We start from the raw sequence: 27,183 nt of genomic DNA on the forward strand, positions 1-27,183 counted from the left end.
TGGTGGGGTTTTGAGGTGACATCTGTAAGTCTTTATGACTCTGGTATTGGATGCTTACATTCTAAAGAGGCATCCAGGATATTCATAAATAGATGGTAGAGTCTGTGTGAATTTGAGGATGAATTAGACAGAAGTTCCTCACTGGTAAGGGATGAACCTTCTCTGAAAAAATGTTTTGCAAAATACTGTTACATGCTACCTAATGATGATTAATTTTTGAACACTTTCATCTACTAAAGAAGAGATCAACAGAACCTGTAATAGAGATACAGATAAAAGATATGTTATTAACCAAATCTTTGGTCTTTGAATGATCTGGTTTTGAAGTTATAGGACATTTGGAAAGATGAATAAGATGACTAATTTGTTTCCAAACTGCTTTCTGTTTAGCACTTGTATTGTGATTATAATTAATATAACAAATCTTGCAACAAATTCTCGTTGTGGCTGGCCACATAGCATTGAAGTTCTTGGATATATTTGGTTGGAAATATTTTTGCTTTGAAGATAAGAATTACTGGAATGGCAATCATGATTGAGTTTCCTCAGAGGTGCTTAGTATGGACCAGCTGGTTCAGCAGTGTCACGACAGGGTTCTAAATGCTTCTGATTTGACCTCATGAGATGAAGCATGCTATCCAAAGGTGATGAGTAATTTCTTTTCATAGCAACTTAAAGCTGAGTATTTACAAGTGTTCTTCTGAGTTGCTTACCAGCAATTTGGCTTTCAAACAAGGGAATTACTATAAGAATTCTTAGACCTTAACTATAGCCGTAGGTGTTGATGACTACATTTATATAAGTCACTCAGAAGCAGAAAGGCTTTGTGTTTTCAACCTTGGCCATAGATTGTATGATATACTCACTACCTTTTGTTCCTGTTTGAATTTTTTCATATATAATATTGTGCTTATCATTGAAGTTAAAGGCTTGGTTCCTCCTAAAAGGTGTAATAGCTGCCAGAGTAAATCTTTCATGGATGGGGTGGGTTCTCATACAGAAAAAAAGAATTTGGAAAATTGTCTTAGAGAGCAGGTTAGTAAATCCAGTGTCCCCTGATCTTATTTACTTTGGTCTATAGTTTGATGACTCCAGACATAATTTAGGGTAACCCCAGGTTAGCAAGGGAAAGATGGTATCCACTAGAAGGAGATTTACCAAAGGCAGGTGGGAAATAATACCTCTTGGGAAACCCTTAGTGGAAGAAAAGGAAATTATTCAATGTTAGAACAAAACTAGCTGTCTACCAAACCTATTTTCTTTTCTTATAACACAATAGATGGGGTCATGGGTAAATTTTATGTCCTGGTTATATAATTTACTATTTAATTAGCTTGGGAGGGAAGGTGAATCCCCAGGAGCAGACAATCATTCTCTGATCTACAGCAGCCTTTCTCCAGAATGTGATCTTTCAACTTCTGCCCCTAACCCAATCTTAAGATATTTGGGCTTTATTTTATTAATGGAAGCAAGAAGTTTCTATATATCTTATGCTAACTCATCCATATGACTTTTCCTTATTTCTCTTTCTTTTTAAGCCAAAAGAGCTCATTTACTAGATCTAGGGAAGCAATTTATACTTACGTAGCAGAATAAAGGGAACGGGGGCATATAACAATTAGGTTTACTAATCTTACCATAACCAAACATTAGTCAAGAAAATAGTGCTTAGACTGAGATATCTGTGAGAACTACAACCTTGCTAACTTGTTTACAATTCCATCCCTACTCCCTGGCATGGACTACCCACCGAGTAATACTATCCAGTTATATTAACTCAGTGCTTTCAATAACTGAGTCTATCATGGACAGATCATAGAGAATATTGGAAATAAAATAAAGAAGAATCTAGTCTGTACCTTCCAGAATGTGTTGGGTGTTCTCCTTTGGTAAAACAGAACCGGTCATCACAGAGGAAGGATGAACTAATAATCCTCCAAAAGTAGATGTAATGTCTCATGCCAGACCAAAGCCACACCCTTAGTTTAATTATTGGTTGTTGATTTTTTTTTCAAGCAGTTGAGTAGGTGGTAGAGATAACTATAGAATGAAATATGCTACATTCAATGAATTATCACTTAATTCTGTGTGTTGGTATATATGTGTGTATCTGGTTGATCATATCTAAAAATCTACTGCTAGTTATGAGTGAAAGTAGAAAGTATGAAACTGTCTGAAAGAAGTAGTTTGTGGGATGATCAAAAGGATTCAGGCCCAAGAATATCTCCTTGACTTGACTTTCATGGATCCCTGAAACAAAGAGTACTTTATTTTTTAATTTATGTCATTATCCTCATTAGATATCCTGGGAGGTTTACCATGTAACATAGGTATTAGTCATTAATGTATTAGTATAGTGGTTCTCATCCAGTGCCAATAATGTCTATAGTCATTCTTGATTGTCACAAGTTGGGGTAGATGGCTTATACACTGGCATCCGTTGGGTAGAAATCAGGGATACTGCTAAACATCTTATAATGCATGAGATAGCACCCCCACTCCAACTACACAAATAATTATCTGGCCCTGAATATCAATAGTACTGAGGTACAGATGTTGGTCAGTAGCCTGAGTATAAACTAAGACATTGACAGATTCTCTTCAGAAGAGAGCCGAGTGGAGGTTTTATGAGAGAGTGGGCAAAATAGACAGAAAGGCATTGATAGGAGATTGGGAGGTTGGAAGCTGAATGCTGGAATAGTTTCATGCCTCAGAGGCTACTGGCCAACATCTGTGAACTGAAAGAAAAATAATTACTCCTTCCTGGGAAATATGCTGAATGTAGGCTGTCATTTTAGAATGGCATAGTGTTACTTTAATTTAATAAAGGTCAGGATAGGTCACTTGGGGGTAAGAAGAAGGTTCACTGACCTGAAGGCAATACTGGCCTCTTTTACATATCTCTCACTCTATTCTGGATCCCAGGGGAGACTTTTAGAGGAGCTTCATGCCCTACCTTAGATCTCTAAGGACACACCTATCCCCAGAGACTCAAGTTTCAAGCAGATGGACACACAGCACCATTCTCTCTCTCATTCCTCTTTTCAGAGTCTGACCCACTAAACAGCCACCACTGAACCCACAATACCAAAAGTAGAAATTTGGTCTCTTAGCATGAGGACGTTCTACTGACCCCAGTCTGACGTCATTGAATGCCACAGGGTCATGGAACTAGAAGAGGCTGGAGAAGTTATTGCTTTTGATTCTCTTAGTTAAATCATGAGGAAGCAAGTAGGGGGAAGGGGGGGAAGTTATATGTATAAAATCATAAAGGAAAGATTGGGTTTGAACCAGATTCACTGAGTCCAAGTCTCATGTTTTTTTTTTTTTACTCGATCATGTTGTCTTTAGCAAAAAAGGATTAAAAGAGAAGCTGAGTCAAAGCTTTGTGATATTTTGCAGTTTAAATGGTTGGTCTAGATCCTTGTTTTTGTTTTTTGCTGTTATGCATTTCAAATTCAATTTTTAAAAATAAAATTTTCAGTGCTTTTTATTGATAGTTTTTAAAAAGATTTATTATTTTAGAGACGGAGAGAGATAGAGAGAGAGAGAGAGAGAGAGAGAGCAAGAATATGAGCCAGGGGTGTGGAGGCAGAGGAGAGGGAGAGAGAATCTCCAGCAGACTCTGTTGAGTGCAGAGGGTCAATCTGGGTCAAACTCATGACTTTGAGATCATGACCTGAGTCAACCAAGAGCTGGATGCTAAATCAACTGTGCCACCCAGGTGGCCCCATTAGTAGGTTTTTGAGATTGGCTTGCATTTCACTTACTATTTCTGTATAAAAAATTACCCTAATCTCAGTGGCTCAAAACAATCATTTTCTTTTTCTCACAGTTTGGAAAGAACTTAGCAGGGCAGCTCTTACTTGGTGTCTCTTGTATGATGACATTGGAATTTGGCTGGGGCTGCAATTATCTGAAGGTTCAACCAGTCTGGACATCCAAGATTGTTCACTCTCATGGTTCACAGTTGATTCCAAGTGATCCCAGTTTTGTTGAGAGCTTAATTGGGGCTGTCCACCACTACACCATATGGGTCTTTCCATACTGGCTGGGCTTCCTTACAGCATGGCTGCCTTAGAGTAATCAGTGCTCTCACATGAGAGCTCAGGGGTGGCTCAGGGGTCCAGATGTCACTATGCCAGTGGCCTGGGCATGAACTGGGTTGGTTTTTATGACTCCACATAGGTAATTAAATCTACAGTCTACATTCTATTTAGTAAGAAGAGGGTCAAGGATATGATTCCATCTCTTGGTGGTGGGTGTGACAAAGCATTTGCAGACATGTTTGAAAATTGTCAGTTTGCTTTCTAGAATCAAAGAGTTTTCACTAAAGAAATATTACTTTATTTACTTTAGCATGTCTTTTTTTTTCCTTTTTGGCAAACTTACTAGCTTTCAAAACTCAATTCAGAAAAAATGAGAAAAAGTTACTCTTGTACAAATTGTTCAACCTTAGTCTTTCCCTCAGTGTAGTAGGGAGAATATTACCTAAATTGTAAGATGGTTTTGAAGATTAAGCAGCAAATGGTATTTGAAACAAAGTGGACACTCAACAGTTACAGTATTGTTGGCTCTATGGGTTGCCAATTTGTACCCTGATGCCTATGTCTTGACTCTCAAACTGTATAGAATATCTCTGAAAACCTGCTTTTCCAGAGTGGGCTGGGAAAGGCTATTACCTACTAGATTAGGAAATACCCACATGGTGGAACAAGGCCATGAGGTAACAAGGCTTCCTGAAAATGGGAGATACCATAAGATACCAGAGTCAAAATTTTCTTGCTTCATAATTGTGCTTTAGACCAGCTTGCTTGGAAAAGGACATCTTCTTGGTGTTTTTGGAAACTGATTGATCTGGTGTCTGTGCAGAGGCAGGGCTGAGCCTCCCTGTCTTTGGATGTTCTTAATCTTTTATGTATGTTTTGGAGTTTGATGGGCTCAGAGATTAAGGAAGTAAGTGGCAGCTGCTAGTTGAACAGGAAAGCAGCCACTCACTTCCTCAGTGTTGGTGCTGAACCTTGGGTTGCAGGCACCTGCAAGTATTATTTTCTTGTTGTGTTTAGATCCGTTCAGAAAAACTGAACACTATTTGGCACTTCTTTTCAGTAATCTTGAATTCTAACCTGCAAGTTTCATGCTGTAATTTGTCAACTGTGCTTTGGAGCTACTTCACAGCCTTCCTAGACATAGAGATGGAGTCTGCTTTCCAATGAGTGTCATTTAAAAGGAATCAGAGAACTTTTCAGGGCTGTGATGCTGTTGATTGCTGTCATTATTATTATGACTCAAAGTCTGAAGCATTTACTGGATGGTAACAAATGTACCAGGATTCCAAACAATTTCTGCCCAGAGGACACACCCTTAGCGTCTTCATGTTTTGTTTTTCACTCCTCACCCCCTGCCAGTTATGAGCATTCTGCTCATTTGGAACCGTTGTGAAGAGGGTGAGAAATTGATCAAGGAAGATGCATCTCAATGGTTCTTTGGATCTAATTTTATTCATTCACCTTTTGTTGGGCATGATCATGGTGCATATTTATTTACCAGTGGTTTATTGAGCAATTTGTTGTGACCAATGGAAAGGGCTAAGCATTTCCTATACATTATGGTACTTCTAACCCAATTGTACCCATGAGCTAGGTACAAGGATTAGTTCAAAAGTGTGGGCAAGAAAATTAAGTCTTACAGAGGCTATAGTAATGTAAGTTTATCTGAATTAAAAGTATAATGCTTTGGGGGCACCTGGGTGGCTCAGTTGGTTAAGCATCTGCCTTCGGCTTAGGTCATGATCTCAGTCAGGGTTCTGGGATTGAGTTCTGCATCAGGCTGCCTGCTCAGCCAGGAGTCTGCTTCTCCCTCTCCCTCTGCTCTTTCCCCTGCTTGTGCTCTCTCTCTCTTTCAAATAAAAAAATAAATGAACCTTTGAAAAAAGTGTAATGCTTTTATAACTGGTATGAAGTCCGTCCAACTGGTGCTGATAGAGGAAGGGAAAAGACTTTTAGGACTCTGGCAACCCATGGGAATACAGTGTGCAAGCATGTGTGAATGTGTGTAGGAAGGAGCTAGGGGTAAGAGATGAAGGCTGAAACAGGCTTATTTGGTAAATATACTTATTCTAAGGTGATAAAAAAAGTACATCCTTCTAAACGCCCCTCCCCTTTCCTTACCCTAACCTCATTGGCCTTTGTTATGTCCCTTACTTTTGCCATGCTTCTGCCAGCCAGAAGACTCTGTACACTACTCTTCTTTTGCCTTATTTCAACCCAAGCCTTCTTTCCTCTCATCTTTGCCTAGTTAACTCTTGCTTTTTCTCCAGTTTTTGGTCTTAGTGTGACTTCTTAAGGGAATCTTTTTGTGACTCATGTGAAATAAGCCTATTTTATGGTCACATGCAGTATAAAACCTGGGCACTTATCCTGGTTGCAACCTTACATCCCTCTGAGTGACTATTTAGATAATACCTGCTGCTCTTACTAGCCTGGGAACTCCACGAGGACAGGGATTGTGCATATTTGTGCTACCCATAGTGTTTCTGGAGCCTAACACAGTGCCTGATGCACAGTAAATATCAGCAATGTCTGCCACATGAGTGAAAAATGGACCACATTCTATACTACCCCACGCTGGATTGTGGATACCCTCTTACCTAAGAGGAAGATCAACAATTTTCTTAAAGATTAATTGTATAAGACTCAATATATGACTGGGACATTTGTCAAATTCTGGGGTCTGAGAACTATGAGAAAAGATCCCAGTGAGACTGTTCATTCTCAAGGTTCTATTTAAGACACTCTAGCCAGGAAACATTACCCCCCATTTTGTTTTATTGTGTTTTACTTTATCTTGTAACATTGTGTTATAAAACCATGTCACCCATCCTCCAGCTTCCTTAATTATAGCAAACTTCTTTTTTATATGCCCCACTATTTCCACCCTAGTCTCCATAATACTGAAACAAATCTCATTTCATTTCATTCATAGACATTTTGGTTTGGACTTCTAAAACCCCTCTCTCTTTTGAGCCCATTTCAGAGCCAACAGGAAGTTTTACCTTCTACCTAAATATATTTCTAATAATGATGCACCTTCTTCCTATTTCCCCTTGTGTGAAGACAGAGAACTGCCCGTCACCACTTTTGGTGTTATAACTGCTTTTGGTAATTGCAGTTTGTGATTAGCACTCGGTCATTCAGTACCAACTCCAAATTTAATAATACCTTTAGTTAATCAATGGACCATCACTAGTGAGTGTTCACACTGCATGACTGGAAGAACAAATTTATTTTTGGCAATATGGTTTTCTTGGGCTATGAGCTGTGTCCTGTGCTCCTGGCTCATGAGTTTGGAAGAGATTTTGTCCTATTCTTTAGAGATCAAGAATTAGAATTTCACAGCCTTGTTCTTTCAATCTGTGGGAAGAGGATAGCAGAATAGTTAGTACTCTGTTTCTGTGATATCAGGAGTGCTATGCAAAATGGGGTGAGGTTAGACAGTTTTTTCCCTGTCACTTCATCCCATCACAAAGGCATTTGATCACCTGACATCATCACAAAAGGAAGGGTGAGTATGGAACAATAAGAGGTTTTGTCTGTGTAAGAGAGAGAGACCATGGCCATATAAGTTCTATTATAGTATATTGTTATAATTATTCTATTTTATTGTTAGTTATTGTTGTTAATCTCTTATAGTGCTAATTTATAAATTAAACTCAATCAGAAGTATAGAAAGGCACATAGCATATACAGGATTCGCATACATAGGATTCATACTATCCCTGGTTTTAGGTACCCACTGGAGATCTTGTAACGTATCTTCTGCTGATACGGGGCAACTACTAAGTTTGCTTGTTCAGTTGCTGATAAAAAAATTGAGCTGTGTACCTTGTTAACTTCTGTAACCATGTTCTTATTGGAAGATACTTTGAGGTGAATCCAGCCATCAAAGAGAAAAGGACAGTGAGACTTGGAAGATTGCACAGTAAGTTTCCATTCTATAGTTGTCTGAGTGTCTACTCTGTGCAAGGTCCCACACTGGGATCTGAGGATACCAAGGCAAACAGGACAAAATGCTTGCTCTGGAGGAGCCCATGGACTACAGGGAGTGTGGATGATTAAAAAATGGTTGTAAATTCTTTACTACTCCTCCAATTCAGAAGTGGATCCTAATTCTATCCACTCGAATCTGGGCTAGGAACACTGACTCAACAGACCAGCAGAATGCAATAGGGGTGATGGTTGGACTTTTGAGGCTTCCTCCAGTCCTCCTGGAATCCTTGTTCCGGGGGAAGCCAGTTGCCATGTAAAAAGTCCAAGTACCTTATGACCATCACGCTAGAAAGAACACATGTAGATGCTCTGGTCAACAGTTGATGGCGAGCCTAGTTCTCCAGCCTGCCAAAGTGACACCATCCCTGCCAAGGTGTCAGACATGCAAGTGACACCATCAGAGAACTTTCAGACTAGCCAGCCCATCTACCAGCCCATCTACCAGTGACTTTAGTTGGCACCGTGGACAGTAGAAGAATCTCCTAGGCAAGTTCTGCCCGAATTCCATACCCACAAGATCCAGAGATATAATAAAAAGGCTGTTGTTTTAAGCCATTAAATTTTGGCACAGTTTGTTACCCCACACTAGACAATCAGAACAGGGAGATAAGAAAATAACCAGGATCTAGTAAGAATTCTCATAAAGTTATATACAAAGTGGGTTGTGGGAAAACAAATGTGAACAATTTTCAGAGAGGCCAGGCACCACACTGTACTACGTTGAGATGCACCAATCACATTGTAATCTTTGTGAATGGCACCCCCTGGAGTTGTGCAGTGCCCAGTGTGAGCAGACAGGTGGCGGTTTTGGATAATGGGTGCTGGGAAGGCAGCTTAGCTGGGACTATCATATAGAAAGGGTATTTGAGGTTGGAATTGAAATAAAAGCAGGTTTCATGGGCTAAGCCAGAGTGGGGAGAACTTGTCCTCCAGCAGTGGCAGCAATGTGGGAAAATTTTGAAGTCACAGGTACCCATGATGGACTTGGGGCATGGTCACTGGTCTTGTATTGTCCAGAGGCTTCATGCTAGCATGAACAGTGTGGCTGCAGGTAAGCCTCCAAGGGCTGTGTGATGTGAAGGGTCTTAATTACATACTATCATGAGGAGTCAGGAGGAGGAAAGCAACTAGGAGCCACAGGTGACTTCAAAGCAAGAGAGCAACAAATGCGTAAGAGTATTTGAGAAGATTGCTGTTCAAAACCCCACGGACTGTGAAAGACACTGTTTGTTCTTCCAACTGCCTGCCTCTCCCTAAAAGCTTGGTAGAACCAGTTTTTATAGGAAAGTCTTAAACAACAGGGGATTACTCAATGATTCATTTAAAAGAATCATTAAAAGAAAATTGAGGCACATCACATCCTGCTTTCTTTAATTGCTCATTTATTATTACAGTGGGTGAGATAATAGCTTTGTGTTATTCTTCTAAATAGTGTAAAATATTTATTGGTAAATATAGCAGTGCATAAATTAATGCCAGCTGAGATTTGGTATAGCACTTTTTTCTCCACCGATAGCCATAATTTTTATTTAAAGAAAAACAGCATTGTGCTGATTCATTCTGGCTCAGGGCTGAGTGAGAGCATTATGAATGCAACTTCTGTATGATGATACTGTCTCTTAGTTTCTGTAGTTTCCACTGGCCTTATAGTGGTTTGCAAAATTAATTTCTTTCCTGTTTATTAAGGCCATAATGCTTGCAAAGAGGGCATGTAGAGGTGTGAAATTTTCTTCTTTTCTCCATCACATCAGAATTCAGTAACAAGCTACCTAAATAACAGTGGCTTTTATAAGTGAGGCTATTTATTATTTCACTTATCTGAAAGTCCACAGGTAGGTGGTTCCATATAGTTGACTCAGTGGCTTCACAGTGTCAACAATGACCCAGGATCATGTCCTTATACAACAGCATCAAAAACAGGAAAGAATTTTTTTTTTTGCCTTGTTTTGTTTTTAATGTTTTCTCTCTTTTTTTAAATCATGGGAAAAAAAAATCTTTTTTTTTTTTTTTTTTTTTAAATCTCAGCGGACGTTTATTTAGGTTTCCTTATCCAGATCTGGGCTTAGACCTCTAAATCAATCACATGAAATGGAGAAAAGCTCAGAGGAGATGCACCAAGCCCCCTTGCCTGGGCAGGGGAGAGTACGGTATGCATACTTCATCAGCACACTGCTACAAATGGGGTTTTCTTGGAAGCAATTACAGAGGGATGTCTCATGCATGTGCAGCCAAGTGTGTTGGCCACAGGTCAAACCAATTTAGGGGTGGTGATTTAATACATTCTGTATGCCCGGCTCTCTATCCCTGCTGGCAGATACAATAGAAGCATATAGAACAATGCTTGTTCTTAGGGAGTTTTAGTGGGCATTGTAATAAAGCAGGCAATTCTTAAGCTTGAGATATTAATTCAACACAATATATGGATGATCTATTATACCTTTGGAGATGGGATTCAGAAATGAAAAAGACCTAGTTCTTGCCCACAGGAATTCACAATTCCCTTCACCATCTGCTTCATTCAATCTGGTCATATGGAAGCAGTTTCATCCCCCAATGTCACCACTCTCTGTCATGCTTTCCTTTGAGCACACGGGGCTGCAACATAGCTGGAAACCTCCTCTCCCACCCCTTTCTCCCTCGTTTCTCAGAGTAGTCACTCATGGACCTGTCTAGGTTAGTGCTCCTTCCCTGAATCCTTGTAGCATCTTACCTGTGTCATGATCCTTACCATCCTAGATCCTGATTATGTGCCAGGCCTGGAGCCCTGTGAAGGCAGATTGTGTTTTGATCAATTTGCATCCTTAGCCTGGTGCCTGGAACATAGATGGTTTTCAGTGAACGTTTGTGGAATGAGTGCATGAATAATTGAATGAAAGGAAATTAAATCTGGATCTTTTATTCCTCTTCAATAAGTTTCTACTGTATTAGTGTTTCTCTTTTCCTCTTTTTTTTTTTTCATGTCCCCATTCCCTCTCTTATGTTCCTTTCCTTAGCTCCTCATTCATAATGAATCCAGCATTTACAAGTTATACAATATTGTACAACCCGGCTTTTACCTTTTATACCTCTCCCTCTTCTCAGAAAGAAGACCAATTTGGGGTTTTGGAGGTGGATCCAGAACTATTAGTGCTGATCAGGAACATCATTCCCAGGGACTTTGTTCCTTACCCTGAGCCACCTTTGGGTCCACTTTCAAAGGGCTGCAGTCCTGCTGTGATATTGTGATTTATAATAAGAAATACATATATACATTTTTAAGATTTTGTTTTTAAGTAATCTCTACACCCAACATGGGGCTTGAACTCACAACCCCAACATCAAGAGTCTCATGATGAACCAACTGAGCCAGCCAAGTGCCCTCCTAGTTTTTAAAAAATTCATACAAGTCAACCTCTAAAAGGACAGTATTCAGAGAATTTCTAGCTTAGTGATATAAAAATTAATAAAAGTAAACCTTGTTTAGAATGCAGTGGAGGGGCCAGCATGGGGAGCTCTCATGCCCCACCACTTGTCAGTTGCAGACCCAGGAGAAAGAGACTTGCTTCCAAAGTAGATAGACATTACCACTTTACTATTCCAGCAGGAGGAAAAAAATTTCCCTTCTTGCCTTAACAGCCCAGCTATTGAGAGACTGTCACAACTTAGCCAATGAAAAGTCACTATAGTTTGAACTCCCAGTTTACTCCAGTGGACTTTTTGTTTATGGCAGCCCTGTCCAACTACCCTCTTCTTCGTTCTTGGGACATCCCTGTAGTTCTGTAGCAAGGTAGTTGTTCCGGGTTGCAGTTCTCTCCTATTCCCAAACGAACCCAATTTTGCTGGTAAAATAACTGGCAGTTTTATTTTTAAAGTTAACAGTGAACATGTGGAGATGCTCTGGGAGAGCTTGGAAGCTCCCAGCCTTTTCTCCATACCTTGCCCGGCGCATCTCTTCCATCTGGCTCTTCCTGAGTTAGAACATATATATATATATTTTAACAAACTGGTAACCTAGTAAGTAAAATGTTTCTCTGAGTTCTGTGAGCTGCTCTAGTAAGTTAGTGGCACCTGAGGAGAGGATCTTTAATTTATAGCTAGTTTAAGTACATTTGACCCTGAATTAATGTGGCACTCAGTCAAAAATACTTGTATAACTTTTGTCTCCCCCTGAACTTAACTAATAAATAGCCTATGGTTGACTGGAAACCTTACTGATAACATAAATAGTCAATTAATGCTTATTTTGTGTGTTGCATATATTTATGTGCTGTATTCTTAAAGAGAGGTAGAGGAAAGAATGCTATTAAAATCATAAGGAAGAGGGGATCCCTGGGTGGCGCAGCGGTTTAGCGCCTGCCTTTGGCCCAGGGCGCGATCCTGGAGACCTGGGATCGAATCCCACATCGTGCTCCCGGTGCATGGAGCCTGCTTCTCCCTCTGCCTGTGTCTCTGCCTCTCTCTCTCTCTCTCTCTGTGACTATCATAAATAAATAAAAATTAAAAAAAAATTAAAAAAAAATCATAAGGAAGAGAAAATGGGACAAATGGGAAAAGAATTCCACATGTAAGTGCATCTGTACGGCTCAGACTTGTGTTGTTCTAAGGCCGGCTGTATAACTGACAGCCTGGACTTTGAGGCTAGAGTCTGAAGCATGGGACAGTGTTGTAGGTCAGAATCCTTAGCCCCTGCAATCTGATACTGTTGCTGAGTACGTAGTGTCTGAATTGAGTTTAATCATAGGACACACAGCTGGCATCCAGAGCATTGTCTTTTGACATAAGGACTCCTCCCCACCTCACCCCTGCCCAATTCTCAACCAAACACACATTGGAATTTGTGCCAGAATCAAAGACCAGCAAACTCCCCAGAATGATGGCTGAGTTGGTGCACTGCTTCCTGGTTTGTGTTCACAGATCTGGGGAGACTAAGAAGAGGCAAGGAGCCCTGACATTGTGCACATGTATGGATGACATTTGCTGGAGGGTGGCACTCACCTGGTGGGAGACATCAGTGAGTGCCTTTTGAACTGCCCTCCTTAGAGCAGAGTGGCCAGTGGCGATGTCAGAGCAAAGCCAAGTCTTTTTCCTGGGGAGGTGTAGATACCAGGTCCCTAAGGATCCCCAAATGTCTCATCACACCTGGAATAGGAGTTAAAGAGCTAAATATTGCTATTTTGCTCATTATGGATTAAAAAAATATTTTATTTATTTGAGAGAGAGAGAGAAGGAGGGAGTGCTCGAGCAGTGGGGTAGAGTAAGAGGGAGAAGCAGGCTCCCCACTGAGCAGGGAGCCTGACATGGGGCTCGATCCCAGGACCCTGGGATCTTGACCTGAGCTGAAGGCAGATGCTTCACCAACTGAGCCACCCAGGTGCCCCTTACTCATTATGTATATTTTTTACATTGATTTTGATTTTCAATGCTATATAATAGCATTGAAATATTATTTATCTTGATAACTGCATTTTAAAATTAAAATTTTGTGCCCAAGCTAGTGCCTCACTTGCCTCGCCCTAGTCCTGGTCTTGGCTGGGGTTTTGAAGTGTGAGTTACTAGAAGATATTAAGCTCAGGTTTGGAGAAAGTGTAAGCACCACTCTGCCTTGGGGTGTGGTACTGGACTTCAAGGCTCCTTTATGGTTCAGTTTGGTTGCATTCTGAAAAACACTACACACTTTCCTTGGAACAGCCCCTGTCCCAGGTGCTGGGAATACAGATAAATACATATCTTGGTCCTTCCTCTAAAGATTAATATCTAGTGGGAGTAGGGTGGGAAGCATGCCAGTACCATGTGGTGGGTGTGCTGCCAGAGGTAGCCCAAGTGATGTGGAAAATAAAGAGATCCCAAACCCAGCTTTCAGGAGTCTGAGGGGGGTCACAATCCTATAGGAATTCACTGGTACACTTGAAGGATGAGCTGGTATTGAGCAGGCCTCAGGAAGAGGGAACACTGTGATCAGATACAGAGGCAAGGACTTACATGGTAGAGCAGGAAATTATAAGTAGTTCCACATTGCCGAAGGATATACTTTGGGCAGAGGTGTAGTCATGAATAATAAAGCTGGAGAGGTAAGTGGGATAAGACCATGAGGAGCTTTGGAAACCCTATTAAGGAGCTTTGACTTTATCTTACATGTAAGAGGGGAGTTATTGAGGTCTTTGAAGCAGATGGGGAACAGGAGATCTACTAATATGAAGATTAAAGCTTTGCCTTAAATAACCTACCTGAAAAAATAGCATATAGGGTTTCCTTTTCTCTATATCCTTGCCAACATTTGTTCTCTCTGGATTTTTTGATAAAAGCCATTGTTATAGGTGTGAAGTGATCTCTCCTTGTGTTTTGATTTGTATTTCCCTGATGATGAGTGATGTTGAGCATCTTTTCATGTACATATCAACCATCTGTATGTCTTTTTTGGAAAAATATCTATTTGGGTCTTTTGCCCATTTTAATATTGGATTATTTGTTTTTCTGCTATTAAGTTGTATTAATTTTTTACATATATTTTGGATATCAGTCACTTATCAGATATTTGCTTTGTGAATATCTTCTCTCATGCTGCCTTTTCAATTTATTGATTGTTTGCTGTGCAGAAGCTCTTTACTGTACTGTCAGTTGTTTATTTTAGGTTTTGTTGCCTGTGCTTCTGTTGTCTTACCCAACAAATTGTTGCCAAAACTCATGTCAGGGATTTTTTTTTTCATGCATGTTTTTCTTTTCTAGGGGTTTATAGGTTTAGGTCTTACATTTAAATCTTTGATTTGTTTCAAGTTCATTTTCTTGAGTTGTATAATATAGCACTTCTAGGTATATATACAACAGAATTGAAATCAGAATCTTGGAGAGATATTTGCATACCCATGTTCACTGTAGCATGCTTGACAATAGTCATGAAAACAAACAAAACTCCATCAACAGAGGAATGGATAAAGAACACACACACACACACACACACACACACAGACACACACACAGAGGAATATTACTCAGCTATGACAAAGAAGGGAATCCTGCTATTTGCAACAACATAGATGGATCTTGAGGGCATCATGCTACCTGAGATAAGTCAAGCAGAGGAAGACAAATACTGTAGGATTATCACTTATGTGTGGAATATGAAAAAGCTGAATTTGTAAAGCAGAGAGTAGAATGGTGGTTAACAGGGCCTGGGAATTGGGAAGATGGTATTTAAGTGTACAAACTTTCAACAAGCAGATAAATAAATTATTGAGATTGAAAAGAAAAGGAAAAGAAAAAAAAAGTGCAAAGACCACTGGTCTAAGTTTTAGTAACCTGGCCTGGGCTATACATTGGGTCATGTCAGGGGTCTTGAACCAGTTCTCCCTTTGGAACCTCAGTGTTGTCTTCTCTATAACAGAGGGGAGAGTATCAAGCATTGCAAGCATCCCCTAGAACATCTACCTCATGACATTTGGTACTACCTCAGGTTTCTCTTGAGAAAATAAGAATTCATCCTTACTACTCAGGGAAGTCTTTCTCTCAGAACACTGAAGCAGATTTCTGTTTCTGCTCTCTGCCCTGTGTTTCAAACAAATCTCAGCCTGCTGGCGTAAATGACAAAGCCGGCAAAGCTCCTTCTCACTTGGTGCCTCTGCGTAAAGTATAGCATAGCATGCTTCTTTTTTTATTCTTTTTAATTCTTTATTCTTTTTGTCTTCTGTTTAAGAAACACATTTTTCTTTTTTTGAGATTTTAATCGCAGTATAGTAACATATGGTGTTATATTAGTTTCAGGTATGTGCCATAGGGATTCAACACTTTGTTACTCATTGCTCATCATGATAAGTATGCTCTTCATCCGCATCACCTGTTTCCCCCCTCCTCCCATCTCTCTGCCCTCTGGTGACCAGTTTGTTCTCTAGAGGTGAAAGTCTGCTTTTTGGTTGGTCTCTCTCTTTTTTCCCCTGTTTGTTCTATTTCTTAAATTCCACATAGGAGTGATGTTCGTTGCTTATTCTTTCATCCCTCATGCTGTTACTACAAAATGAGTAGTAAAAGGGGTCCTGGAGGCTAAATATAGAGACAGAACCCTTGGAACCCTTATTTATGTGTCTCCTCCATTAAAAGAATACCCTTTCAAACATTTCTCAGTGCCAGAAGTCTTTCTCAAGGGAAGGGAGCACAGCTCTGCTGTGTCCACAGGTGTCCCTGATCACACCACTTCTCTCCTTTTGCATTCCTTCGTAAAGATGGCTGTCTGTGTTTTCATTGCAGAGCTCCTCTGACAAGCAGTCCATCCTGACCATCCTCCAGGTTCTTGGAGATCTGCTTTCAGTCGGTGAGTAAGAGGAGGCGGGGGCATGTGGCTGTGGTGTGTCCCAGAAACTGTATGGCCTCATGGTGGGGGTTGGGTTGCTCCAGCTCAAGCTTTCTGTCAGAGACAGACTCACCAGCCCATATTTCTCATTGAGGTTAATAAGACCCAGAGTAAAGTGGGCTGGTTGTACTTCAGGATTAGTCAAGGTTCTTCAGGCTTGTCACCCACTCTATAGTGACCCAAACTTAGGAGGAAATTTGGCTATGGCTGGTTATTCTATGCTATTTCTACCTGCATCTTCACATGGTATCCTACTCATCTATGGTGATCCCAAAATCCTCCAGTGGCTGTCGTCGAAGAGAGATAGCTCTCATGACCCTATCCCTTCCCCTTCCTCTATTCCCCCTCCATTGGCCCATTTAGAGAGCCAGGTATTGGCAACTTCCTAACATGTCTAGTGCAGATGGGAATATGAGGCAGGAACTGGTCTTGGCAGTGTGGTGAGCTATTACGTTTGCAGAGAAAAGATGACAGTTCACTACACTGGAATCAGCTAGTTAGCTGGGGCATGCCTCTGCTAGCTCACTTCAGTGTGAGGGTCCTGGAAATATACCTCCTTGGACATTTGAACATTTGCTCATTTCTGCATATGGCAGCCACATCGCATTAGGAATAAATATGAACACCAAACAGATAATACCAAAGTGAATGTTCCTCCTAAGCCACCAGGCCTCTGGTTATAGTTGCCAGGAGAAAGGGTCCTGGCATACTGAGGTTCTCCCACAGGCTCTGCCACCTTCAAATGTCAGGATGACTTCTCTGCAGCCTTCTGAGTGCAGTATCCTCTGTAGGTGAAGCCACTTGTCTTCTGGGATGGTGCCTCCTTCAATTTGTCTAGAGATGCCTGGAACTTGTAATGAAACCTTGGAATTCTCCCTCTGATATAGGTGCTGATTACTACTCCTTTACTAGAGGATGTTCTTGTTCATTGGGATGAAAAAACCAGAGGGTCTTTTTTGCTGATAATATCCCACCCTACTGGCCACCTTGTTAGATCAACTGTGGCAGTGTGTGGAGAATCACTGGGGTCTCCTTCCAAGTTGAAATGAAATCATTGCTTTTGAGCTTGTCCTGGGGCAAGGTGGGGGAGGTCCCTGCTTGCAACTATTCTTGGGTGGGAAGATCAATATACCTTATCGTAGCTCCAGGCCCTTTTCAAAACTCCTGACATGGATGATTAGTTGTCTGTTTCTTAAAGAAGCACTCTAGCCAGTTCCATAAAATTGCTATACCATCAATCAATTTTTCCAGATAAACTATCATCCCAATTCTGGTTACAGAGGATTCAAGCCTATACCAGAGGGGTACTGATATTCCCTCTTCCATTAAGGATATGATTCTAGGTAAGCCTCCGTGCATATTTATGTACCTACATACACAAGTACATATACGTGCACTGAGACTCAACAGGTTCTCAGGAAAAGTGGATTCTGTTCATTTCAGCTGTTGCAGATGAACACACCTGGGCTCTTAAAGATGCCATTATTTTTCCATTTTGTAATCCTTTAACCTAAAAGCACAGATTTACACAGGTTGCTTCAGAAACCACACAATTTTGGTTTCTGAGGCCAATAAACTTACTCTGTCTCTGTCTGTGAGGTCTGCTTTCTGCTCTAGGAAATGAGGGTGATTATTTGGGGCCTTGCTCTCCTCTGCTCTCTCCCTCAGGCACAGACCGAAGGATTCGCTACATGGTCAGTAAGGGTGGCAGTGAGGCCCTTCTGCAGACCCTGGTGGACACAGCGAGGACAGCTTCTCCAGACTATGACATCCTCCTACCCCTCTTCCGACTGCTGGCCAAAGTTGGCCTACGAGGTACCCACACCCCTTAGACCTGAAGATGGCTGAAAAGGCACTTGTGGGGTTATTATCAGGAGAGCCATTTGGGAGACACTTTTGGGGAAGTGCAGGGAGGTCCTAGACGCTTTGGTGCTGGTGTCAAGACCAGCCCCATAGGAAAGATCATCTTATTGTCCTGGATGTCAGCAAATCTCAGGTACAGTGCTAGGGCAGGGCCCTGAGTGGGCATGGGCTACATGGGGCATGGAGCATATGGAAGACCAAGGGGAGATACTCCCAGGCAGTTCTGAATCACTTCAACAACAAACAGAATATTTCTACAAGAAGCATCTTGTGTGGAAGTTTGTTATATAAGTGCCTGAGTTTTCTGGGGCTGCCATAATGAATGATCACAAACTGGGTGGCTCAAAACAGCAGAAGTTTATTCTCTCACAGTTCTGGAGGCCGGAAAGTCTGAAATGAGGGTGTTGGCAGGGTTGGTTCCTTCTGGAGGCTGTGAAGGAGAATCTGTTCCTTGCCCCTCTGCTAGCTTCTGTGTTTCCAGCCAACCTTGGGTGTTTCTTGGCTTGTACACATGCTGCTTCAATTTCTACCTGCATCTTCACATGGTATCCTACTCTGTGTCCTCTCCTTCTTACAAGGACACTGGTCCCTGGATTTAGGGCCCATGCAAATCTGTGTGACCTCATCTCAACCAGTTAAATCTGCAAAGACCCTACTTCCAAATAAGATAATATTCTGAGGTTCCAGGTGGACATGAATATTGGGGGGTGAATTTTCAGCCTATTACTCTAAGTCACATGGAAGCAGAGCTTCCCTAGTAAAAGGGAAGATGGGGACCTAGACTGTTTCCACTTATGCTTCATAACTATTCTTTTTCCTCAGAGAAGACCTAGAAACACCTTCCTAAAACCATAGAACATCCTGGGGTGGTTGGTTGGCTCTGTCGGTTAAGTGGTCATGATCCCAGGGTCCTGGGATCAGGCCCTACGTTGGGCTCCCTGCTCGGTGGGGAGCCTGCTTCTGTAGTAGGCTCTGCAGCTCCCTGTGCTTGTGCTCTCTCCCTCTCTCAAATAAATAAATACAATCTTAAAAAAACAAAACCTTAGAACTTCTTGGCATGCAGTTTAAAAAGTCTGAGCACTCAGGATTCATGTAACCCTTGCAAACTCATCATAACAGTTAAGCTCCAATTGTGCACAGTCTCATCTAAGTCATAGTGGAGGAGCTCAGGTGCTGTGAAGTGTGGACCTGTCTTATTCCATGCAGGCAGTGGCATCTAAGGGTGCAAGAGTTCAGGGACACTCTGACCTTGCATTGTCTGGATCTCTGCTTTGAGTCCATTCAACACTCCACAGATAATGACTAAGACCCAAGCATTGACACACCTGTGTGGTGCATTCTAGACCAAACCAATACAACTCATTCATTGAATATTCAGGAGGTGTTTACTACATGCCTCCTGGGGCTGGGCACTGTGCTAGGCCTTGGAAACACTTGTGACCAACAAGGATTAGGGGCCCACTCTCATGGAATTTACATTCAAGTGGGGAAGGGCAGAAAGTGAATAATTCACTGGGTAATAGCAGAGGATGATAATTAGCTAGTAGCTGTGAGGGATAAAAAAGGGTGATGTTCCTCCAAGATGGTGTGGCCAAGGAGAGGTGAGATTTGAACCAACACTTGAAGGATGAAAAGAAGTCAGCAAAGCAAAGAGTGGCCAAGTGAACTTTAGAAAAAATCAAAAGACACCATGTCTACCCTGGTAGTAGACAGTATAGACTGAGAAAGTCAAATCCAAGCTTCTGCTCCGGCCCTGACACTAATGAGCTGTGTGCCCTTGGGCAACTTACTTACCTTTTCTGAACCCTTGGTCCTTCATATACAAAACAGAGTTATCAGTACTTAATTCTAGGGTTGCTGTAAGGATTAAGTGAGGTGGTATGTCACCTGTTTAGTATGTGGGGCCTGAGGCCTGACAAACAAGAGTCATGAAGTTTCTTTCATAGGAGAGAGGGAGAGATGAGGGGTGTACCAGGACCCTGATTTCCAAGCTATAGACCTGGATATCACTAGTGGCATTATTATATCACCACAGCCTCTGCCATCACCAGATTGTAGCCCTCACTATTGCCATGCAGGCTGTGGGGGCTGACTCAAACAGAACAGAAATGAAGTTGGCTGCTCAGGAATGGAGCCTGATAAATGCTTCTGTTCTGGTGAAGGGGATGGGTTATATTCGTTTGGTCACCATCTCTTTCCTGGTGTCTTTTGGTCTAGAGGTGGATAGTGGTAAACCAGGTTTAGGATATTGTCTCTGTTTTACTCATTTCTACCTGCGACAAGGCTGATAGTGATTAAGGGAATTACAGATAGAATTTTGCTCTTACATATGTTCGAGTGTATATCTTTGAAAAGAGACATTTTCCTATATCACCCCCATACCACTATTACAAATCTAAGAAAATTAACAATGCATGTATAATTTATACTCATTTCAGTTTCTCTGAATGTTTCCCAATGGAGCAATACCAGATGTGTTCAAAGAAGGATCCAATCAAGTTCCACACATTGCATTTGAATGTTATGTACCTTAAGTATCTTATATTCCAGAACTGCTTTAAAGGGAGAAATTTATACCCTACTAAACTGTAGTTCATGTTTGAGAACAACCAGAAACATGCTTCCATACAGGGTGTATGAGTCATACCACCCAGAAGGCCTTGTGTAAATATTACTTGAGGAATGAATAGGCCCTATATATACCCTGCCTTAGCTCTTCTGAGCCATGTGGTTCCAATGGGGACACACTTAGTAGCATTTTCTGCTAGATACAAAAAATTGCATTGGCTATGATCATTCTCTTGCCTCTACCATCTTTGCTTTCCCATTCCTCATGTATTGTGCAGCCTTCAGAATTAATGTGAAATGCAGCTAAGATGGATTGACTTGTGTTCCTAGATAAAAAGTTTGGACAGAAGGCACTGGAATTGGAGGCACTTGATGTGACACTGATTCTGGCCAGGAAAAACCTGTCCCATAGCCAGAACCTCCTTCACTGTCTCTGGGCCCTCCGTGTGTTCGCCGCTAGTGGTAAGTGACTCGAACTGTGGCTCTCTGGGTAGCTTCCAGTCTTGGGCTGGGACACCTAGAAACCATTTAGGGTGTGGAGTTGGAAAGAAGGTATAGGTGGAGGATATATATTGTTCCAATAATATAAATAAGCCATGAGGGGCCTCATGTTCTAGAAGCTATAGAGGTAAGAAGTTCTTTCTTTGTCTTTTCCTCAGCCAGGTAGAACTCTTGAGCTCATTCCTCTAGTGAGATGTTGGAATTGTTTACCCTTCGGAACCACACATTGTAGTATTCTGGGCTTCTCTATTAATTACTACTACAGGGTGAAAAAGACCTATGGAAGGAGAGAACTTTGGGCTTTATTCAGGCCTTATCATATTCAAGGCATAGAGCAATGTCAAGAATGATCTTCACATCACAGATGTCCCCACAATGTCCCTAAAGTTGCCTGTTGATCACAGCATCCTTTACCAAAACATCCTTGTTTTATCTCCCAGTGCTTCTCAACATAGTCCTTCAAGTAACTAGATGCCTCATAGTACACAGGTTCATACTTATTTGCTGCCTCCTGATTTAGATTATTTCAGATTATCATAACAATCCTTTATTCAGATTTACCATTTTATAGCCAAGAAGCGGAAAATGAAGCTTGGAAGAGAGAAGTAATTGCTTGAGTTTATACAGACAAGTTTGGGGCTGAGTTTCTAACTCCAAAACTCATGTTTACTCTCCATATGGGGACACTTCCTATGAACAGATTAGATTCTGTATCTCCCATCTCACGTAGAATGAGCACAGACTTTATTTCCCTTTTCGGAGCCCCTTTCCTGCACAATGAAAGTGATGTAATGTTCTCTAGAGGAAAGAACATGGCTTAGAACCAGGAAGACCTGGCTTTGAACTTGATTTCATTTCTTGGGAGTCCTGTGGCATGGGCACATAGTGTGTTTACTTCAGTTTCTTCCTTTGTAAAATTATACTGGTAATATGAGCTCCTAGACTTAGATAGGATAAGTGAGATGATGTTCATGTATATGTTTGTCACATGGTAGCTGCTCAATTAGTCCTTTGAAATAATAGGAAGAGCACTCATAAGAGGAATGAGGAGGTGACTTTTCCCCCTAACTATCCTCAGAACTACTAAGATAATTAGTGGGGTCATATTTCATTGGTTAATTCCATTAATAACAATGGAGGACCCATAAAGAGAAAGTATGTTCAAGAAAACATGAGATAGGTCTTTGACTCCATGTTCAGAACCTCTCCCCACACTCATATATGTTGACCAGAAAATCAGAGAAATTTTGGGAGAGGCTGACAAGGTCTGTATAAACCCATCTTTAATTAAGGAAAACCCAAGTGAGGAGCTGTGGCTTTATGTAAAGGACAACTCTCATTAACAAGCAGCCAGAGGGTGTGCCACCATCCAGGGCTTGCCAGCAGTGTAAGATTTGAAGTATCTCATTTTAGTTTCCTAAAGAATAATTAGGCTGAATAATTTACCTTTCTTATTATATATATATATATTAGTTATAAAGATCTGGAATTCCTTTTAGCAAGGATCTCTAAAAAATGTTGGGATTTGCCTGCAGATATGAGGAGGTGGCCATTTGTCTCATATTCTAAGGCTACATTTATTGTACCAATGAATTATTTCATAAGATATTTTAAAAATTGTACTACCACTCTCTATACATTGACTTCACTGATGAGAGGCAAGCAGAGTTCATGAAGCCTGTGGATTGATTGCTGTCTCTTTGGTGAATTGTTAGCCACTATTGAATGTTCCAGAAAGCTTTCTAAACAGCCTCTATCTGTGGAAGGAGTTGGCTGGAACCATAATGGGTCTGCCACAGCCAATGAACCCTTCGGCAGCTCTCTCCTGGCCAGTGGGGATGTTGATGGAGCTGCCAGAGGTCTGACCCTGGGCAGGAAGCCAGCAAGGAAGAACTCAGGGAGGGGAGGGTTTCTTATTGTTTCAATCTTTCAGTTCCAAGTCTAAAGTCTTCCATGTTACAATCTGTGTTTCTAAAACTATATCCTCCCTAACTCTACTTAATACTAGAATTTTGCTGAATGATTTGCCAAGAGAGTGCTCCAGCATGTTTTCCCAGTTTAGAAATAAAGGACTGAGTTAGTAGCCATGAGAGTGGAAGATTGATGGGCAGGAGTAGGATGCCAAATCTCTGAATTTTGATTCAGGCAGTTACTGCCTGTACCAGCCTCAGGAGGGACATATGCACAGAGGATGTTCCAGGAACACACAGTCTCTGTAATCACTAAGACATCAGCCTCAGTCTCTCTCTGGTGGACTGTATTGGGATGAACTATATTCGAGCCCTCAGATTTCCACATATCCTTCTTTCCTGAGGCTTGGAGCAAGCCAGGATAAGCCTTCCTTGTGTCTCTCTCTTTTTTGCCCCCATGAACCCCTTGTTACCACTCATATTTCCTAGAACAAGGCTGGCCCAAAGCACAAGGTACTCCTTGTGGGCTCAGTTGCAGCACCCCATTGTGGTAGAGGAAAGAGATAAGAGAGTCACATGATAGAAAATCTTGTCTTTCCTTCTTTCACTGAAATTTCTGCCCCCTCCCAAAATAATTCCATTTTGTCTCTGTAGCTCCCCTTATTTTTTGACATGATCAGAACTCTTCCTAAAGTAAGCTGATGGAGTGGGGAACTGGGGATGCTGCAGAGGGGCCAAGGCATCATTGGAGATGAGCGTGACACCCATAGTTTTTGGGTCCAAAATACAGATTGGAAGCCGCTGGCTGACCAGATATCCTTGTCTATTATTTTCCATCATTCAGATCTATGGCTCTTTTAAAAAAATAACCATCCAGTTAGGCAAAAAAAGGCAAAAATTTCCCAGGCTAGTGATCTCTGATGAGGAAGAATTCATTCTTCCCTTGACATGCTAATAGATGGGGGCACAGTTAAGTCTTAGACTCAGTCATCAGAGATCCAGCTACGAAAGTTGTAGGGGAACTTGGAACCAGGGTACAAAAGAAAGGGGGTTGCCTTCTTTATTAGCTTGCCCCTTACAGTTTAAAGGAGTCAGCCCAAGTTGGACTAAACCTTAACCCATCCACCTATGACTTTTCTCCATTGTAAAGTCTCCCAATAGCAGAATGTGTCTAAGGGAGTATTTCATAGGATACTGGCAGTGTATATATGTGGGTATGCTCCTATGTGTACGTGAGTGTATGTGTGCATGAGTGTATGTATCATGTGGGAAGTTGATAGTGAGTGAAACCACTTGAATTGAAACCCAAAGACCTCCTTTCAGAAAAATCTTCTGCTTGGCACTTGCCTTGACTATTCTGAGTAAGAATACAATGGAGAAGTACATTGACCCATCAGGAATGAAACACATAATTTCATGGCTTGGGTCCCCTTTAAGAAGATAGTTTGAAAATATAATGGATGCTTTGCACATGATCTTTGCTTCCAAGCCAAGGATGAAAAACCCATAAAGTTTCTCTGCTTTTAAGTGGCCTGTGGCAAGGAAGATGATGGAACTCCCCTATCTTTCTGGCCTACTCTGTAATGCTAGAAATAATTCTGATTCAGATGGTTCAATGACTACTGTGATTTTATCTTTCTCAGTTACCACGGGAGCCATGCTGGGAATAAATGGAGCAATGGAACTGCTTTTCAAGGTTATCACCCCTTATACGCAGAAGCGCACCCGAATAATCAGGTACAGGGCACTTCTGTAGTGCTTTTTCCCTCTTTCTAATAGATGCAGAGATGGAGAAAGCCTCATGTATATTCTCCTGATGCTTCCAGTTGAGTTGAGTGATGACTCTCTCTTGGAGATATGGTAAAATAACTATCCTATTTCAATGAGCATCTCCCCTGCCCCAGGCATCATTTCCCCTAATCCTCATGGTGACCCTGAAGGGGAATATTATTACCCTCATTTCAGATGAGGAAACCATGAGGAGAGAGCCTTATCCAAGGTCACAATCCTAAGAAATGGCAGAGCTGGGATTTGAACTCAAATTTTCCTGACTTAAAAGCCCATCTTTTTTTTTTTTTTTTGCCCAAAGTCTTCAGGTAATTCAGCCCTTTTACTCATAGCAATTCTACATAGTTCTCGTGGCCCTTAAAAGATAGTCTGGAGATGAAAGGCTGAGGTGATGCTCCTCAGGGCATCTCTAGAAGCCAGCCAGTTAAATTTCTGGTATGAGATCCAGGCCTCAGCGTAGTCCATCATGGCTGCATGCTGCCTTTGAGATGTACCTTTATGATTGGAAAATGAAACTCAGCCACTCTCTGTAGCCCTGCTTGCTGCAATGGCGTGAATCACAAACTTAAACAGAGAAAAATGGTTAGACATGAGGAGATATTGGGAACCATTAAGATCCATCATTTATGGGAGTGACTCAGCGAGGACCTTGAAAGAATATTAGAAAGAATTCAGCCAATTTCTGAGATATATGGGGTCATTTGGCAAAGTAGCATTTCCATGCCCAGCCATGAGATTTTTCTGCATCTCAGCATCCATCTTAGGCTCTTGTTCCAGCTGACTATTTTCTCTTGGGTCACCACTGTAATGCCATTATCATCCATCCTTACCTGTGGCTCTCCATGCCAGCAATTCCTAGAGCGAAATACATTCTATTTCAGTTAAAAAATTTCCTCTTCAAATATATCGAGAAGTACCGGATTCAACAAATTTATGCAGATTGCTTTACAGTGAGACTTCTCTGGGCCATTGTACAGCCTGAACATGTCCAGGATATCCAGGACGGGTCTATAGTACACCGTGTTCCAAACCTGATTTGGCCAGGGAACTGGTCTTATATGAAGACTATCTTTTTTGGGGGGAGTCAGTATTCTATGTTCCTCACTTTAGAAACCTCTGGAGAGCAAGTGTACTGCAGGTGGGAGTTAATCTAATTCTACCAAGGCATTCTCAGCTAATAATACAGGACTTCAGAGTCACCAACTCAGTGACAAAAAAAAAAAAAAAAAACAACAACAACAACAATAACAAAAACACTGTATTGTGCTTTAATTTATCTTAAACTTCCATTTGTGTCCATTCAGATATGTATGATTCAGATTTGCGTGGTGTTAATTGGTGTGGGTGGACCTTCGCTGCGGATACCTGCAATCTCAACACGTCCTTTGGTCATCAGCCTATGAACTTGTATCTTTCTACTCAAGTGACAAGACCTCCTCTAATCTGGCAGTGTTTCCATTTGTCTGTTTGGCAGCTCAGGAGTATGTGGTTGCCTCCCTGTCACTAAGTGAAAATCTGTGTGTTGCCTGCTGGGCCCATCCACATAGAAGTCTCACCCAGTTATCCCTTCTTGCCTTGTGGGTGCCATGCTCTTTGGAAGGCTGCCTAGAGAAGGCTCTATGAAGTCTTCCCAGCCAAACTTGGTACTAGACTATTCCCTTCTGGGGCACTAATAGCTTTCATTATCTTCCTGTCTCAGGCTGAGCTGGGGCACAGTAAGCAGCAGTGCATAAAAGTCCCGTTCTTAGAGACTTATGTCACATTGCTCTGTCTCTTGCTCTTCTGCTGCAAAGCAAGTTGAATTCGGGCACAGATCTGATCAAGGTACCATGGGAAAAACCAGGGATCCATGGGGGTTTGCAATGACAAAAAGAACTTTTCAGGGACCTCAGGCTGATTTCTGCATTTCTGGTCTGTTTGATAAATTTTGAGCATGATGATTTCCCCTTCTTGAGCCAAATGCCCAATTCAAACCAATCCTCCACAGAGAAGTATCTTCACCAACTACTACCATATGGATAGCATGGCCATGGCATTCTTTATGTGCCCTGCCCTGAGCTCTTAGCAGGTGTTATCCCATCTGATTCTTCCTTCTTCTCTGTGAGGTAGGTGCTATTACTGTTCCCAATTTTACAGGGAAAAAAATGGAAGCTGAAAGAAGTTAAGTGATTTGCTGGGATTTAAGTGG

At 41.5% G+C, this 27,183-nt stretch overlaps 1 protein-coding gene across 3 annotated transcripts in view; it reads left to right on the top strand.

Moving 5' to 3' along the window:
• The window catches only part of AGBL1 (AGBL carboxypeptidase 1), a 716,025-nt gene that overhangs the window by 40,318 nt on the left and 648,524 nt on the right, over window positions 1–27,183 (top strand). For all 3 annotated transcript variants that reach the window (XM_041753742.1, XM_041753740.1, XM_041753741.1), the window contains exons 2-5: window positions 16,263–16,326; window positions 18,034–18,180; window positions 21,127–21,258; window positions 24,851–24,944. In XM_041753742.1, the coding sequence (XP_041609676.1) occupies window positions 18,057–18,180; window positions 21,127–21,258; window positions 24,851–24,944 (350 nt within the window). In that variant the 5' untranslated portion in view covers window positions 16,263–16,326; window positions 18,034–18,056. The remainder of the gene's footprint in view (window positions 1–16,262; window positions 16,327–18,033; window positions 18,181–21,126; window positions 21,259–24,850; window positions 24,945–27,183) is intronic.

The sequence above is a fragment of the Vulpes lagopus genome, chromosome 4, assembly GCF_018345385.1.
Source record: "Vulpes lagopus strain Blue_001 chromosome 4, ASM1834538v1, whole genome shotgun sequence".
NCBI classification, from domain to species: domain Eukaryota; kingdom Metazoa; phylum Chordata; class Mammalia; order Carnivora; family Canidae; genus Vulpes; species Vulpes lagopus.